Raw genomic sequence first — 18,914 nt, 5'->3', positions numbered from 1 at the left:
TAAAATAGAAGTAAATCAAGGGCATTCATGAAAACCCTTACTGACAAAATACTACATTTAATAACCAGCAAAACATACATCAATGTTCAAAAATATTTAACCAGTGGTTAAAAAATAAAGGCAAATTTAACATGGAGATCTAATTAGTTCTCATTTTATAGAAACCGAAGGCATACTACTTATGAAACTTTTAACAAGAGTAGGCTTCTACAAGAGATGCCCTGCGTCAACAATAATCTGGGCAATTTCATTCTTCAAATTTAAATTGTCCTGCAATTAGAATTAATGCATTATTCTTCACTTTTTGTTTTAAACTGTTTCTATGTGAAGACAGGGTCAGTTTAAGATACCTAATTTGCACTTAAGCATACTCTTAATTTTCTTTTCTTTTCTGTTTTTCCAATGGTGAGATGTTGTATATACACTGGTGTTTATGACATAAAGTGCTTTGGGAGCCTATGAAATAAAAGGAAATAAATATAAATGTAAAATCATTTTTACATCCAGGTAGGGGTCACCACTATGGTCCTATTAATATACATTACAAAAAACTGCACCTTTAAAAAAAAAGCATGCCCCCCTGGGAATGCCAGCCTTCAAAAATCCTCTTGGGCACACACTCATCATTGTGCATAACCCTTTAGTAAACTATCCTCTCCTATCATAACCAGGCATCCACCGAACATCCACAACTACTAACATTGGAGGGAAAAAATAGTCGGGTAAAGAGGTGTGTACGAGGAAGGAAAAGATGGGGGCAGCGGTACGGTTGCAGTGAATGGTCTGTGATGTATGGTAGTTAATAAATCATGTGCCTGTGGGTAGAAGAGCATTGGATATTTACTGTTAGAGGGTTAAATTTTTATTCCTTGCTTTTGTGAGTGTGGCAACCCTAAATTGACAACATACCTCACTGCATAATAATACAACAAGTATTAATAAATATCATGGACCTGCTCCTGAAGACCCAGATATTCATAAGTTTAAGTTTACAAACGTGTGTTTGCTGTATTAGGGCTCACATAAGAACTATTAAATAACAAACAGTATATTATGCTGGTAATATATTCTGTACTGATTCAAGACAATTAATTGTTCATTTTTCTAAATATGAAATAATGCCCTCACTTCCTAATGCACTTCATGATTAAATCTGTGATATTATTAAAATGGTAGAATGCATTAAGTTCTATTCTCCTTAACATGAATTCTTATTGCTGTGTGGAATGTTTCATAATGCTCAGCAAAACGTTGCTCGTTTAGGGATATCTTTGGTTTTGAGAAGAACATATAAATATAGCTATTTAAAGTTCAGACACTGAAAGACTAAAAGCCAGTCCACTGTTTTGTGAGACAGTTAAAAACCAAAATGCAATAAAATGACCAATTAGCTATCTATGGTATTACCACTGATATTTCATTTTTTCACTAAACACATATAAAACAATCACCTAATAATAGAATGGACCTTAGTTTGGTAATAAAAAGATAGTATTGTACTAAATACAGTATAGAATTTGTAAACTTTACAAATTACAATATATTGTTACAATTTATGCAGATGTTAAGAAATCTAATGTTATCTTTGTTACATTTGTGTTTGAAGGGCAAATATACCTAGTGAGAATTTTATTACATTTTTATAATTAAAAGTTTGTACAGTCCTGGTTTTTTCCTTACCTGAGCAAAATATATATGCTTTATTAATGCATTTTTCATTTCAACAAGTTGCATGTCAGACATTGTATCTCTGGCTTCTTGTTCAGCTAAAAGATGGTTCATCTGGTTATCTTCAGTAATATTTTGTATTTCATTCTGTGAAAGTCAAAAGATTTAAAACTTGTATATACAGAGACAGCTGTCTAGAACAACTCTACTTACACCTTTTTTCTCCTCTATAGGTATTTTTGCATATATTTTTTATAAAGTTTATAAAATTATTTTGGACTAAAATAGGGGGTGAAATTAAAAGATAATTATTCCTGATTAATTCTCTGTGACAGGTTTCAGAGTAACAGCCGTGTTAGTCTGTATTCGCAAAAAGAAAAGGAGTACTTGTGGCACCTTAGAGACTAACCAATTTATTTGAGCATGAGCTTTTGTGAGCTACAGCTCACTTCATTTTGAATTAGCTTAATCCAGGGGTTAAGGAACTCTTATTCCAAAATAAGAGTGTTCACACAGGGAGTTAATCAGGAATTGTTATTCTGGAATAACTCCTTGTCTAGAAAAGCCCCAATTTCATAAAGGGCAACAAAATACGATCAGATGTCAATCCCTTCCAGCGGCTGACTACCAGTGACGAAGCTCAACTGGCAACCTACAGTTTAAAGGTGTTGGGTCACCCTCAAAGCTAAGTATGATAGAATTATAATTATGTAGTAGTAGAAATAAAGATAGATAAAAGGTATAGGTATTGCAAAAAGTTATGAACATCAGTTCCATGCTGTTGAATTTCATTCTGTAACAAATGCAAGGCCAAAGTGCTAATTATTTCAGGCTGGTACAAGGAGTGAGCTAATAAACTATGCAAGGAGATAATAAGAATGGCCGGTACAGCACAAAGAGTCTGTGCTGGAAAAATGATAAGAACTTTGAGAAACCAATGCTGTTCTTTGAAGCAACACCCTGACCCTCTTCCCCCATGGGGCCCCTTGTCATGCCTATGTAAATCTTTGTATCCAAAGAAGGAAAAATAGTGGGATGAAACTTGTTAAAACCAAAAGAGTCATGAGACTGTATTGTTAAGTAAAAGAATGAATGATGAGTGCATGGAATTGAAAGCCTGAAGCAGGGAAATAATTGGTTAGTAAATGGTGCCAGCCTAATCCTAAGAATTACAACCTTGGTATTGATGGGCCGAAGAATATGCAGGGTGGAGATAACCAGATGACCCCCAGAGGGCAAACCGCAATCCACCGAAAATGCATCAAGGAAGAACAAGAAGATAACACCTAGCCGTCATGGATGTACCATCTGCTGATCCATGGTCATCTCAATTGTAAATTCGGCATGATGAAGCAACTTCCATAGACTTGTATTGAACCAGAGACCTATAAAAATTGGACCCAGGGACTGTGTTCTTTGAGTCTGGTTCTGCAACCACCCTCCAGGAGCATCGGATGCGCATCTGACAAAGTCTCAGCTCCACTCTCGTGTCCATGCCACCTGGCCAATGACTTGGCACGAGCAACGTCTAGGCTGGTAACCATAACAACCTCTTTGCAGAACCTGTGTGAATGTCTGTGTGTGTGTGAATGGATCTATATAGAAATTGCATATAGTAATGTTTTGTTGTATTTACAATAAATGTGGCATTTTGCCTTCTCCCTCTTACAAGATCCTGTTGGTATCATTTTTATTAGTGTAACATAGGTTCCATATCTTATTAACCGGTACTCCAAGTCAGCCAGTCCTTCTAGGTCTTAAACTCTTCTCTTAGTAGAATCACAGTCTAACTACACACTGCTCCATACACAGGTCTTTTGGCAAAGCTACAATTTAGTCCATTGTTGTTATAAAATAATTACAAATTTAATTAATTAGATACTGTATAATATAGGGAAAATACATTTCATAAAGATTCAGTGCATGATTTTAACCAAATGTTAATTATTAATTTTAACCAATCGTTTAATCATTAATCCAATCACCCTTACTGTTCAAAATTTATGCCCAATTTCTGATTGAAGCCAGACAAATTCTAGTTTCCAGTCATAGGTTCTTTTATGCGTTTCTCCACTAAATTAGAGACTTTTAGACCCAATATTTTCTCCCTATGAAGGTACTTATACACTATAATCAAATCATCTTTTTTTTTTTTGGATAAACTGAACAGACTGAGATCTTTAAGTCTCTCATTGTCAGGAATTTTTCCCAGCCCTCAAAATTTTTCTGATATTCTTTTGTTCCCTTTCCAAACTATCAATATCATTTTTTAAAAACAGGGAGGTGAGAACTGGAGGCAATTTTACAGTATAGGTGTCACCAATGCCACATCAAGAGGTAAAAATCACCTCCCCTACTTATACATCCATATTAGCCCTTTTTGTCACAATATCACACTGGAAGCTCATGCTGAGTTGCATGTCTATTATGACCCCTACATTCTTTTCAGAGTCACTGCTTTTCAAGATAGAATCCCCTATTCTGTAGATCTGGCCACATTCCTTGTTATTTGATCACTATTTGAATTTGACATTAGCTTTGAAGGAGTAATAAACTAGGGCTCAGTCCTGCAAGGTGCTGAATCCTGCTGTAACAAAGTGCCAATCCTGCTGTAACAAATCCTGCGCCAATCCTGCTGTAACAAAGTGGTCTGCCCTGTTTAAGAGGTACTGGGGACTGTGGCCAGCCAAATTCTGTTCCAGGAGCTCTGGAGCAGATGCTGAGGAAGAGTAAGTGGTCTTGGGGTAATAGTTAAGAGCCTAGGGAAACCCAGGTAACTGTATCTTTAAGAGACTGGGACCTCGTGGTTTGGGTGGGGCAAGGCTCCCCTTCCTTTCAGCCAACCAGGACAACGTCTGGGGAAAGAAAGTAGTAAATAAGGTGTCTTCCCTCATCAGAGAAAGATTCAGAGAGCAAGAAGGTTCCTGCAGGAGTCTGTGAGACACATGGTGAGAAAGGACTACAGTGGCGTGACCTGGCCTCCACGCTGTGGAGGGAGGCAGGAAGACTGAACCCCAGCAGAGATGCATGGAGGAAGAACTATTATGAAGGTTTTGTTTTTAGTTCTGTTTCTTGAAAGACTGTTGCCAGCTGAGGTGGAACCAGTGCAGAGCAATTTAAAGAGAGAGGGAGGGAGAAGCACAACACAAGCCCTGGAAGGAAAGTTGTATATTCCCTTAGCCAAAAGGGAAGGGTTTGGGTCTGCAGGGTCACTGGAAACGATGTGGAAAGAGTTAATATGTTAGACTCCAGAAGGGGATTCTTGTTTTAAATACTTCTGGTGGTGGAAAGTTACTGGACATTGAAGGTGGGGTACCTACAGGGCCATGCCCTGCCATGAAGGGATGTTCTGGAGATACCATCCCCACTACTTCAGCAAAGCACTCAAATGTGTGCTTAACTTTAAGCATGAGAGAAGTCTTATTGGCTTATGTGCTCTTCATCAAGCACGTGTTTATGAACTTTGCTGATTTGCCACAGTGCCAAGCAATAGAGGAAATTGAGTTCATAATGACCATCCCATAGGAAGCTTTAATGCAAAATTCTGAAACTGTGGTCCATAGTATGACTTCAGACCACAGTGCAAAATAAGATTAGTGTAAGTGTACAGCTGTCACAATGTCAAGTTCAAGCCAAATGATTTCAGTTCAAGTGTGCGGAGATGGCATTACAATGTCAAAATGAAACCAAGTAATTTTAGTGATACACTGTTTTAAGAAGGATAAGATTCAGCCAAAAACAAGATGATAAAATGAAGGTCACTTGCCTGTAAGTGGAGTTCTTTAATGTGACTTCTGCACATGCACACTCCTGGGATGCATGGACAGAACCTTTTAGTAGCTTTTATGCCCTTCCCTCACCACTCACTGTTCCTGAATGTTCTAAGGCTGAGGCTATAGAAGGGAGTGCTGTGCTCCAGCTGTCTCCGTTCCTTCTATGACCTCCTCACATCCCCTCTTCCTCCGAGTCTTCACTTCATTTGTGGAAGAAGGGTGGAAAATGTAAATATGCAGCAGTATTCTCAAAGAACGCCAGTTCCAACAGTTCAGAAACATTGATCTAACTTAACTAGACTGATTGGAACGGATTGGTCTCAGTACCACCTTAGCTATCTAGTTATCCAATGAAGCCAGGTCCGAAAGATCCAGTGAGTTTCCTGATCAATCTGCTGTCACAGTTAGAAGTAACAGAAGCCCCTGAAGTACAGCACCCCCTTTTATAGCCTTGCCATCAAAATGTTCAGCGACAGAGAGGGGAGATGCCGGAGGCGGGCAAGGGTGCTCCAACAGGCACTGCTATTCTGAAAGAGTGAATATGAATAGGCTACTAAAAAAGAATTCTCCTTTGCAAGGCCTTTAAACTGAGTCTGTTCCCTACACCGGTCCTCTATTTATTTGTGATCTAACAGACAAAATCTAAGTATAGGTTTCAGAGTAGCAGTCGTGTTAGTCTGTATCTGCAAAAAGAAAAGGAAGACTTGTGGCACCTTGTTAGTCTCTAAGGTGCCAAAAGTCTAAATATGTCACAGTTTATAACCACTTAGATACTTGAAAGTTCTCTTAATAAAATCTCTCTCTGTAGCATGCTGGTTTATCATTGTAAGGTTGCATATAAATACCACATTAGATTCCTAGCATGGAAATATTCTGCATCCTTTCTTCCTTACATATCATCTTCCTCTAAGCTTCATGCTGCGGCCACAATTTTCCCTGGCCTAAAAGGATTCGATAACTAACTCCTCCTTGGGACAAATAAGGCAGATCCTAATTGGACTACAGAATCAATCCAAGTCAGCATGGAACACTCCCTGCAGGAGTCCAGGCTGTATCCAGCTACAACAAAATTAAAGGGGAGTTCTACCATTGGCCTCAATGGGAGCAAGATTCAAATGTACCATGTTCACAACTGCACTTCTTTTCTAGAAAACATTCCTAGGCCAAGGTTACAGAGCAGAAACTGAGAGCAGACTAAGGCCTACTCTATAATTAAAATGTATGTCAAAAGAGCTGTGGCACTCAGAGGTGTGAAAAATCCACACCCCTAAGCACTGTAGCCATACTGATTTAACCCCCAAATGCTTCCGCCAGCCTAAGTACTGTTGTTCAAGGAGGTGATACTCCTACAATAATGGAAAAATCCCTTCTTTTGCTGTAGGCTGTGTCTACGCTACCATGTTATACCAACATATTATATAGTTCCTGTAGTGCAGACACGGCCCCAGGTCTTTCACACAGTATTGTGGAACATTCATCACTTTTTCCCTAAAACTGTACTAAAGACTTAGCTTTGCAAAGTGCTGAGTGAAAAGCAAGACACGAAGTTGTGAACCTACAAATTTTGAGTCCCTTTTCAGTTTCATAACTGCTACAATATTACTAGGCACTGGTCCAAATTAACACTGGCAAGCTGCCTTTGCTTTAATAAGTTTCTGAATCTTTACAAATTATGCTAAAATGTTATATGATCTGGACGAAAATGCAGGGTAAGATATGAGTTCATGCATGGGGGTGGGGAAGGTAAATTACTAAACTGATGTTTGAAGCGTGAAGGTACAGTTTTAATGCAGTTAAGTAGACATTGTCAGACTTGAAAAAAATACACTTCCATTTGATATTTTTGTACTTAGATACTAGAAAAACAATTACAGGGGAAAAAATAGTTTTCATTTGGCATTTTATGAATAGCTAGTTTCACTGTTTTGTCAGTTGCATCACTTTCATGAACTGCTCAAAGCGTATACCTGTAGCTCTAACAGTATGTTTACAAGTAACAGCAGTGAATAAGCAGCAATTGAAAAAGATAGTAGGCAGGTGTGTGCACAGAGAAAGAGGGTGCTTGGTGGTGCTGCTATCAGACCCAACCAAAAGCAGAACAGAAAACCTGGCTATACACAATCTTCTCAAGGACACTTAAAAAAACCCAAAAGTTAGCACATGCTATTTAAAAGGTGATCAGATTTAAAAAAAAAAAACAAAACAAAAAACACACTAGTGCATTTTAAAAAATTAAGTTGACAGCATCCCTTTCACTTTTGTTTATTGATTAGAACATACTGCAACTTTGACAATCCACTATTAATGAAGCATTAATTTCAGTCAAGAATATTTATTTTACTTACCTCAAAAAGATAATCCCCTATGTATTGCACAGGATAATATGGAGCCTCAAAGAGATGTTTCTCTCTCTCTATGCTGACACTTTTATTATCAGTGAATACATGAGTAACAGCTCTCACTTCCTTTTGTGGTGGATATATAATTGCCTTTCCAGCTTCTAGAACTCTTAAATAAATAATAGTAATAATAATAATACAGTTTAAAATATGTATTTACTGTAAATTTGTTTTAAAAGTATTTTTTAATGCTCACAAGCTACAATGCACCCAAAATTAACAGAAAATGGGCAGGTATGAAGTCACACTTCCTTCCTTAGCAGGCTAACTGAGCACTTCAGAGCCCTCAGATAAGTACGTAACCCAACTAGATAGAACTGTCTTCTCAGTTTAGAAGAGAATACTAATTTTCTTCATCTTTTAGGAAGCTTCTACAAGTGCATTTTTATAAAGCTCAAAGTTAGTATTACAGTAACTATGGTTTATTGCAATACAGCTCAAGAGAATTAGTGGATCTTTATCTAAATAAAGAGGGATTTACTGAAAATGGGGAATTGTTTTCCTTACCTGTAAATTGGAACTTTCATAAGATATACCTACACTGCAGGAATGACTCCACAGCAGTACAGTTAGTCACACCTAATGTAATACCCAGACAGCTCAGTTAATGTTTCTGGCCTGCTACCTGTAATTGTTTCCCCATACACAACTTCAAAAGGTATACTGCTGCAATTTATACTTCTAAGAAAAGATCACCTACTTTTATCTCTCTCTCTCTCTCTCACACACAAGCTAAGTTAGTCATAATTGGAGAAAAGCAGAAGAGAACAAACAAACAAATAGTAGTGTTATGTACAGCTGATAGAGAGAGAAAAATCAATCCTTTTTAAAAGTTACTGGCACCTGTAGGACACTTGACTGAAAGCTATGTTTTCAGAAAGCAAAATATCTGCCTTGCAGTGCTTTTATGCATAAGTAAAGGGATACCCAGATTGTTGTATGGTAATGTCTTGGGAAAAAATACAGATTCCCCGATGCACACAACTCCCAGTTCATTTGTCTTGCTGATGTAGTTGCTATTAAAGGTTATTTTCATTCTTAACAAATAGGGATTTGCAGAACCAGGTTAAGATTCCAGCGAGAGAACAGAATGTCTTTCAGAAATGCTGTAGGATGTATGTACCCAGACACTGAGGATGAGGGAAGAAAACTTGTCTCATTTTGTAAAGAGCACCTTAGTTGGCAAGCTAAAAGGAGAGGTAGTCAGCTGTGTCTCGCTGGGACAGCAACAAAGAAAGAGGAAGTGGAACAATGATAACTTGTAGTGCAATGCTAAAGCCACAGGTCAGGAATAGTGGTTGTTTACTTTCCCTGACAAGAAGGAAATTGGCTTGTTTATATCCTCTGCCATTAAAGCAATACTTAACACATTTTGCTTGAGAAGGGCACAGGACAGCTCAGTTTCCCCCTGCCAAGAAAGGAGAAACCATATACAACTTAATAAACTAGATGTTAATGGTTCTCTCTCTTTTGGAATGGGGTCATAGCCCACAATTTCTGGATGCAGGCTGACTACCTACTTACAAGGAAAAAGAAAAGGAAGTTTCAGTCTAGCAGTAACCTAGGTTAATGTTGATATGAGGATCAAAAGACCTCGAGGAGAAAATACTAGTGGTTATTACGGCCTGTCTTGAGGTAGTTTTAGAGAGCTACATGAGACCTGTAAGGAGCTTAGGCCATATAAGAATGAAAAAATTTGGTTTTGTCTTCAGGGGAATTACATTGGTCTCATATGAGCAGGAGCTGGGATTTTCAGATCTCTACTGTTTGATCTATAGAGATTAATCTGACAGAGGAACCTGCTGTTAAATGACAATGGATTACAAATATAAAATTAAGTTGGATTTCAATCTGCTTTAGAAAATGACTTGGATGAAAGCTGCAGCCGTGATCACTCTCCAAACTGATATGTCAGACTATTACCCTATCTTCCTTTAAATCCCTACAAGGATTCTTTCTATATGCTCATATACGAGTCATATTTGCTTTCCCCCTGCCTGCCCAAGTGTTGTAATTGCAACAAGAGTACTGACCTACTCTTAATTTCTTCCTGCTTCCTTACTCCTAAGCCTGGAGAAAAAAAAAAAAATCAAATATGACAGGTATATGTGCATATAATATTGTATAGCATCTCCTCCACAACACTTTTATACTGTTTGTCTTTTTAGAATATAAGCTTTTCAAGCCAGGACCATGTCTACACCTAGGCCTAGTGTAATGGGGCTTTAATCTCAGAGCCTTTGTTGACTACCTAATAGATGCTTGAGCTCAAACTTGCTTGGTGTAAGGAACGGAGAGTCTAGAGCAGACCCTGATAACATAGCAATAAGTCACAAGAAGGTGCAGATCATAAAGCTTTTAACATATATCATTAGTTGTGGGGCATGAGGCTGAAGGCAGAATTCCTTCAACCACCCAAGTAGTGCAACAATAATCACCTGATGCACTAATGACTTAACTAGATATTGGAATGAGGTTTTTTTTAATTTAAAAAAATAATTTAATAAACATGAGGAGCAGGTATTATGCCCTATATTTTACTAGAAACTTTATCATAACTTTTGAGTGTTAAGATCCTTCTCACTCACTCCTATCCTTCAGAAGCCTACCTGCCCTGTCAGCAGCAGGATGTGGTCCAATGGCCACTTTCAGTTCACTTTATTAAAATATATGCATCTGTCAGGGTTTTCCCCCCACTCTGAACTCTGGTGTACAGATGTGGGGACCCGCATGAAAGACCCCCATAGCTTATATTCTACAGGCTTAGGTTAAAACTTCCCCAAGGCACAAATTGCTTTCCTTGTCCCTGGACGGTATTGCTGCCACCACCAAGTGTTTTACACAAAAATTCAGGGAAGGGTCACTTGGAATCCCTATTTCCCCCCAAAATATCTCCTCAAGCCCCTCTACCCCCTTTCCTGGGGAGGTTTGAGAATAATATATACCAACTAATTGGTTAGCAATGTGAGCACAGACCAGACCCTTGTCTTTAGAACACTGAAAATCAATCAGGTTCTTAAAAGAAGAACTTTATAATAAAGAAAAAGTAAAAGAATCACACCTGCAAAATCAGGATGGAAGGTAACTTTACTGAGTAATAAAAAGATTTAAAAACACAGAGGACTCCCCTCTGGACTCAGCTTCACAGTGACAAAAACAGGAATAAAACTACCTTTGTAGCATAGGAAAACTCACAAGCCAAAACAAAAGATAACCCAATGCATTTCCTTGCCTTCCTTACAATTTCTGTAATTTTAGATGGATCATTCCAAGTATGTTTTCAGAAGATGTTGTACCTGCTTGGTCTCTCCCTCCATCCAGAGAGGGAACAACAAAGAGAACAAAAAACAAATCCTCCCCCCCCACAGATTTGAAAGTATCTTCTTTTCTCATTGGTCCTTCCAGTCAGGTGCCAACTAGGTTATTGAACTATTTAACCCCTTCCAGGTAAGGCACTTCAGTACACCTGCCAAGGAGGGATTTTATGCTACTCTTTCCTTTATATTTATGACAGCATCTCAGAACTAGGTCTTAAAATATTAAAGAAGACCAGGTTTGTTTTAAAACAGAAAGTGGGATAGAAGTGGCTAGAGATCCCAAAAGGCCAACGGAGCACTTTTAAACTCATTTTTTCCTTCAGTCCCTTCTCCTCCCATCCACTCCTTTATCATCTCTGTCCCCTTCCTTTTGAATCTTCCCTATTTACCATGATGCAAGTAAGTTTTTGTGTTTTTTCAGTTCTGAGGCTGCAGCAGTGTACCACTGGGGAGCTGCTGCATGACTGTGACACAAAAAAGGCCCAAGTCAGTCAGAATGTGGCTTTACAATATGTCGAACCATACTTACCATATTATTTCACTCTTACCTATGAGACAGTCTTGTTTTCCTCTAGGATTGCCACTCTCATATAATAAAAGACAAGTTGCCATCCCAGAGAAAAGGGGGGTAGTTTCACAATAGAGTAAGATCACCACAGATCTAACTAAAAGAAAAGGAGTACTTGTGGCACCTTAGAGACTAACCAATTTATTTGAGCATGAGCTTTCGTGAGCTACAGCTCACTTCATCAGATGCATACCGTGGAAACTGCAGCAGACTTTATATATACACAGAGAATATGAAACAATACCTCCTCCCACCCCACTGTCCTGCTGGTAATAGCTTATCTAAAGTGAGCATCAGGTTAGGCCATTTCCAGCACAAATCCAGGTTTTCTCACCCTCCACCCCCCAACACAAATTCACTCTCCTGCTGGTGATAGCCCATCCAAAGTGACAACTCTTTACACAATGTGCATGATAATGAAGTTAGGCCATTTCCTGCACAAATCCAGGTTCTCTCACTCCCTCACCCCCCTCCAAAAACCCACCCCCATACACACACAGACTCACTCTCCTGCTGGTAATAGCTCATCCAAACTGACCACTCTCCAAGTTTAAAACCAAGTTAAACCAGAACATCTGGGGGGGGGGGGGGTAGGAAAAAACAAGAGGAAATAGGCTACCTTGCATAATGACTTAGCCACTCCCAGTCTCTATTTAAGCCTAAATTAATAGTATCCAATTTGCAAATGAATTCCAATTCAGCAGTTTCTCGCTGGAGTCTGGATTTGAAGTTTCTTTGTTTTAAGATAGCGACCTTCATGTCTGTGATTGTGTGACCAGAGAGATTGAAGTGTTCTCCGACTGGTTTATGAATGTTATAATTCTTGACATCTGATTTGTGTCCATTTATTCTTTTACGTAGAGACTGTCCAGTTTGACCAATGTACATGGCAGAGGGGCATTGCTGGCACATGCAGTGGCCGTCAGGAACACTATCCCCGATAATGTCACGGCTAACCTGGTGGCTGAACTTTGTGACTTTGTCCTTACCCATAACTATTTCACATTTGGGGACAATGTATACCTTCAGATCAGCGGCACTGCTATGGGTACCCGCATGGCCCCACAGTATGCCAACATTTTTATGGCTGATTTAGAACAACGCTTTCTCAGCTCTCGTCCCCTAAAGCCCCTACTCTACTTGCGCTATATTGATGACATCTTCATCATCTGGACCCATGGAAAAGAAGCCCTTGAGGAATTCCACCATGATTTCAACAATTTCCATCCCACCATCAACCTCAGCCTGGTCCAGTCCACACAAGAGATCCACTTCCTGGACACTACAGTGCTAATAAACAATGGTCACATAAACACCACCCTATACCGGAAACCTACTGACCGCTATTCCTACCTGCATGCCTCCAGCTTTCACCCTGACCACACCACACGATCCATCGTTTACAGCCAAGCTCTGCGATACAACCGCATTTGCTCCAACCCCTCAGACAGAGACAAACACCTACAAGATCTCTGTCAAGCTTTCTTACAACTACAATACCCACCTGCGGAAGTGAAGAAACAGATTGATAGAGCCAGAAGAGTTCCCAGAAGTTACCTACTACAGGACAGGCCTAACAAAGAAAATAACAGAACGCCACTAGCCGTCACCTTCAGCCCCCAACTAAAACCCCTCCAACGCATTATTAAGGATCTACAACCTATCCTAAAGGATGACCCAACACTCTCACACATCTTGGGAGACAGGCCAGTCCTTGCCTACAGACAGCCCCGCAACCTGAAGCAAATACTCACCAACAACCACATACCACACAACAGAACCACTAACCCAGGAACTTATCCTTGCAACAAAGCCCGTTGCCAATTGTGCCCACATATCTATTCAGGGGACACCATCACAGGGCCTAATAACATCAGCCACACTATCAGAGGCTCGTTCACCTGCACATCCACCAATGTGATTTATGCCATCATGTGCCAGCAATGCCCCTCTGCCATGTACATTGGTCAAACTGGACAGTCTCTACGTAAAAGAATAAATGGACACAAATCAGATGTCAAGAATTATAACATTCATAAACCAGTCGGAGAACACTTCAATCTCTCTGGTCACGCAATCACAGACATGAAGGTCGCTATCTTAAAACAAAGAAACTTCAAATCCAGACTCCAGCGAGAAACTGCTGAATTGGAATTCATTTGCAAATTGGATACTATTAATTTAGGCTTAAATAGAGACTGGGAGTGGCTAAGTCATTATGCAAGGTAGCCTATTTCCTCTTGTTTTTTCCTACCCCCCCCCCCCCAGATGTTCTGGTTTAACTTGGTTTTAAACTTGGAGAGTGGTCAGTTTGGATGAGCTATTACCAGCAGGACAGTGAGTCTGTGTGTGTATGGGGGTGGGTTTTTGGAGGGGGGTGAGGGAGTGAGAACCTGGATTTGTGCAGGAAATGGCCTAACTTCATTATCATGCACATTGTGTAAAGAGTTGTCACTTTGGATGGGCTATCACCAGCAGGAGAGTGAATTTGTGTGGGGGGGTGGAGGGTGAGAAAACCTGGATTTGTGCTGGAAATGGCCTAACCTGATGCTCACTTTAGATAAGCTATTACCAGCAGGACAGTGGGGTGGGAGGAGGTATTGTTTCATATTCTCTGTGTATATATAAAGTTTGCTGCAGTTTCCACGGTATGCATCTGATGAAGTGAGCTGTAGCTCACGAAAGCTCATGCTCAAATAAATTGGTTAGTCTCTAAGGTGCCACAAGTACTCCTTTTCTTTTTGCGAATACAGACTAACACGGCTGTTACTCTGAAACACAGATCTAACTGTATTCCTTGCCCTTTTATCACACATCCCGCCTCTCCAAGTTCAACATGAGCATTTAGGCATTACAGTTTTGGGGGAGGAGGGGTCCAAAAATAGTGAGGGGAAAAACGTGGAACTAGACCAAGATGCCCTTATTTTAAAAATAATAATAATGGAACAGTTAGTAATGGAACAGTTTAATGGTATTTTCATATCTAAACATTTATCAAAGTTAACAAAATGCTAGATACATAGTAGACTGTAACATACAACTCAAAGAAAGCTTCATTACACAAATGAAATATGATTCTGGACATTTCATTTCAGTACCACAGAAAAATAAAAGAATGCATGAACTCTGAGCATATGAGCTAAGAACAAATCAGGGTCAGGGGCAGAGGAAGTCTTCCTAGGCTATTAATTTAAAATATGCATAAAACCATAAGTGCTATAGTTAACAATGTGGTAATAGTACTAAGTAAAAAGAAACTAAACTGGAAGAGAAAAACCAGCAATTTTTACTGTTCCAACTATTATAAATATGTGGAACAGTATGCCATGCAGACTAAAGCACTGGGAGTTGTTGCGGACCAAATTAATTGGGATGGGAGAGGGAGAACAACAATGTAATTCAGCTATATCAACTACTTTATCATTCATTATTTCAACTTTAAGTAGTATCATCCTACCTTGTGATAGAATCCCTTCGTTTATCACCTTCTTTCACAAGGAGGATAACTTTCCATCTGTGGAAGGCCCCTAAAGCATCAGAGCATGTTAGTTCTTCGCGCCATCTTTTAGGTGCAGATTGCATTTGAGGTGAATAATGGGAGCCTTTTTCAATTTTATATCCCCATTCGTAAGTTGTTTCATCAAGCCATCTGCCACTTTCAACACTATTAATTATGTAGTCCTTAGTTAGTATCCACTTTCCTAGAAAGCAAATTAACTGTTAGCCACAAAAGATTTTTTTGTACAGACAAATGGCAAATGAAGATCAAATATAAAATTAACTTCAAGCTCTCTCATTCAAATACCACAGTACATCTTTAAGTAACATTTCGAACAATTTTTCTTTCTACTCCAAAAGTTCTCCTTTCCTAATATTTTAACATCAGAATTGCGCAAAGTCACTGGACATGGTAGTTTTGCTTTCTTCTAATGACATAGTATCCTCAAGCTCTTCCAGAATAAAATAATCCCAGACAAAAGAACAATCATGATATTAATTTGCCTCTCTAGATTTTTCTTCTGTGTCTTTTGTCCAGTATCAACTTAGCCTTAGTATTCTTATATGATTTTTTTCAATACACTGTAAAAATAGATTTCCTGACAGTGAACATTCTGTGAACTCAGAAAAAATGCAACAACTCTGTCAAATCACCTTTATGAATAATCTGTTTGGATGTACAAATAAAGGCATCCCATGCTAGTTTCTTATTTGAAGCCATAAATACCGGTACCACCAGCTAACAAAACTGTCTAAATTTTTAGCATACTAAAAGCACAGCATAGTTCATCCCTAAACTCTGAAAGTCTAGACATTTCTAATTGTGTAAGTTTAGTGGATACCAATATTAGGGGGAAAATTTTAGACTAGTACTCCTTTCCACATCCTTTCCCCTCCGTTGGCCTCACCTCCTCTTTCTCTTTCTGTATGTAAAGATCCTCCCTCTTTTCTAAATGTCTGTCTTTTCAGGTTCAGATCAGGAGTTGTGGTCCTCTTGTATTGAAACACTGCTTACTGCATACATTAAGTGAAACTGTGTGATCCTAATCAATTTCTCAGAACAGCAGGGTTACTGGTAAAATGCATAAGTGCAAGAGCACAGATGGTACTTCTAAAGGAGATAGCACTGGGTATGGACATCTAATAGAAAGACACAAAGGTGCTCTGTACATAACCTATAGCTTAATAAACCCTTTGTCACCAATTCCTACTCAATAGGTTCCACGTAATTAAAAATCCATCCACATTGGTATGCTTGCTGGAACTCTCAGGGTGAGGACAAATACTGAAGGGGATTAGAATCTACTGAATCTAACCACACTCTCACTACAGTTTTACCAAGAAAAGGTGGTGGACATGCATGTCTCCCTCCCCGCCCGCAACACCAAAAAAACCCCAAAACTGTGCCTAAGGGCAATATTCAGCAATATTGGACATTACTAGGGAATGATTATGGGTAAAACTAAAAAGGTGGGAATCATACTTAGTGTTCTTTGGAAGATATATTGTGTCAATGTGAACTAGTGGTGGTAACAAGACCAAAATGCAGTTTTGCATCACTTTATCCTTTATGGATAGGGCCCTACCAAATTCACAGCCATGAAAAACGCATCACGGACCGTGAAATCTGGTGTCCCACCATGAAATCTGGTCTTTTGTGTGCTTTTACCCTATACAATAGGGATTTAATGGGGGAGACCAGCTTTTCTCAAATTGGGGGTCCTGACCCAAAAGAGAGTTGCAGGGGGCTGCAAGGTTATTTTAGGGGGGTTGTGGTATTGCCACCCTTCTGCGCTGCCTTCAGAGTTGGGTGGCCAGAGAGCAGAGCTTTTGGCCCGATGCTCAGTTCTGAAGGCAGTGCCCCACCAGCAGAAGCAAGGATGGCAATATTATACCATGCCACCTTTACTTCTGTGTTGCCTTAGCTTCCATCCAGGACAATCACATGATCCATTGTCTACAGCCAAGCCCTAAGATACAACCGCATTTGCTCCAATCCCTCCGACAGAGGCAAAGATCTACAAGATCTTTATCAAGAATTATTAACTACAATACCCACCGGGGGAAGTGAGGAAACAGACTGACAGAGTGTGACGGATACCCAGACATCACCTACTACAGGACAGGCCCAACAAGGAAAATAACAGAACACCACTGGCCATCACGTACAGCCCCCAACTAAAAACCTCTCCAGCACATCAGCGATCTTCAACCTATCCTGGAAAACGATCCCTCACTCTCTCAGACGTTGGGAGGCAGTCCAGTCCTCGATTACAGACAGTCCCCAAACCTGAAGCAAATATTCACCACAGAAACACTACCCAGGAACCAATCCCTGTAACAAACCCTGTTGCCTACCCTGTTCCCACATCTACTCTTGGGACACCATCAGGAGACCCAACCACATCAGCCACACCATTAGGGGCTCATTCACCTGCACATCTAATAATGTGATATATGCCATCATGTACCAGCAATACCCCTCTGCCATGTACATTGGCCAAACCAGACAGTCTCTACATAAAAGAATAAATGGACACAAATCAGACATTAGAAATGGTAACATACAAAAGCCAGTAGGAGAACCCTTCAATCTCCCCGGACATTCAATAACAGATTTAAAAGTAGCCATCCTTTAACAAAAAACTTCAAAAACAGACTTCAAAGAGAAACTGCAATGCTACAATTCATTTGCAAACTTAACACCATTAATTTGACTTGAATAGGGACTGGGAGTGGCTGGCTCACTACAAAAGCAATTTTCCCTCTCTTGGTATTGACACCTCCTCATGAATTATTGGGAGTGGACATCCACCCTGACTGAATTGGCCTTGTCAACACTGGTTCTCCACTTGTAAGGTAACTCCCTTCTCTTCATGTGCCACTATATTTATGCCTGCATCTGTAATGGTCACTCCATGCATCTGAAGTAGTGGATTTTTTTTACCCACGAAAGCTTATGCCCAAATAAACCTGTTAGTCTCTAAAGGTGCCACTGGACGCCTCACTGTTTTTGTGGATACAGACTAATATAGCCACCCTTCTGATATTTTCACCTTGTCTCTTCCTGCCATTTTGGTGGTTTAGTTGTCCTTTTGGGGGGGAGTGGGCGAGTGTCCTTACCTACAGAAGCCTCATGGAGAGGTATGATGTGCAAGAGATCTTCCTGAAAGATCCCTGACAGAGTTCCCTTTATGCTGGGGTGGACAATAATTTTCGCGGGGGGGGGACACTCCACGTATTTTGATAAGTTGTCATGGGCTGCATATTTCTACTATATTAATGGAGGAGGTGCTCCAGGCTGGTGCAGAGTGTTGGCGTGCAGGAGAGGGTGAGGGGTGTGGGCTCTGGGAGGGAGTTTTGGTGCAGGAGGGGGTTCTGACCTGGGGCAGGGGGTTGGGGTGTGGGAGGGGGTGCAAGGTGCAGGCTGCACCGTGGGACTTTTAGCAGCCTGGAATCAGAGATCGCAAGGGGGCAGAAGAGGCCAGATGGATATGTTAGTCATGGCAGGCTGGACAGAAATGTTAGACAGGCCAGATCCAGCGCATGGGCCGTGTTTTGCCCACCCCTGCTTTACACTATTACCTCAGGGGGAAGAATCTGAGGGGAGCCACACAGAGATTAAAGAGAGGGAGTGGCTCCCCCTCTTCTGCTAAAAGCAGGGAAAGCTCCTTCTCCATTCCCTGGCTTA

At 40.1% G+C, this 18,914-nt stretch overlaps 1 protein-coding gene across 1 annotated transcript in view; it reads right to left on the bottom strand.

Annotated features, from left to right (window-relative positions):
* The window catches only part of SLF1 (SMC5/6 complex localization factor 1), a 73,935-nt gene that overhangs the window by 47,273 nt on the left and 7,748 nt on the right, over positions 1-18,914 (bottom strand). The window contains exons 4-6 of the mRNA XM_077817197.1: positions 15,183-15,426; positions 7,787-7,949; positions 1,681-1,815 (exon numbers count right to left, since the gene is read on the bottom strand). Of these exons, the coding sequence (XP_077673323.1) occupies positions 1,681-1,815; positions 7,787-7,949; positions 15,183-15,426 (542 nt within the window). The remainder of the gene's footprint in view (positions 1-1,680; positions 1,816-7,786; positions 7,950-15,182; positions 15,427-18,914) is intronic.

The sequence above is a fragment of the Eretmochelys imbricata genome, chromosome 5 (assembly GCF_965152235.1).
Source record: "Eretmochelys imbricata isolate rEreImb1 chromosome 5, rEreImb1.hap1, whole genome shotgun sequence".
NCBI classification, from domain to species: Eukaryota; Metazoa; Chordata; order Testudines; family Cheloniidae; genus Eretmochelys; species Eretmochelys imbricata.
This window is presented reverse-complemented; position numbering and strand designations above follow the sequence as displayed.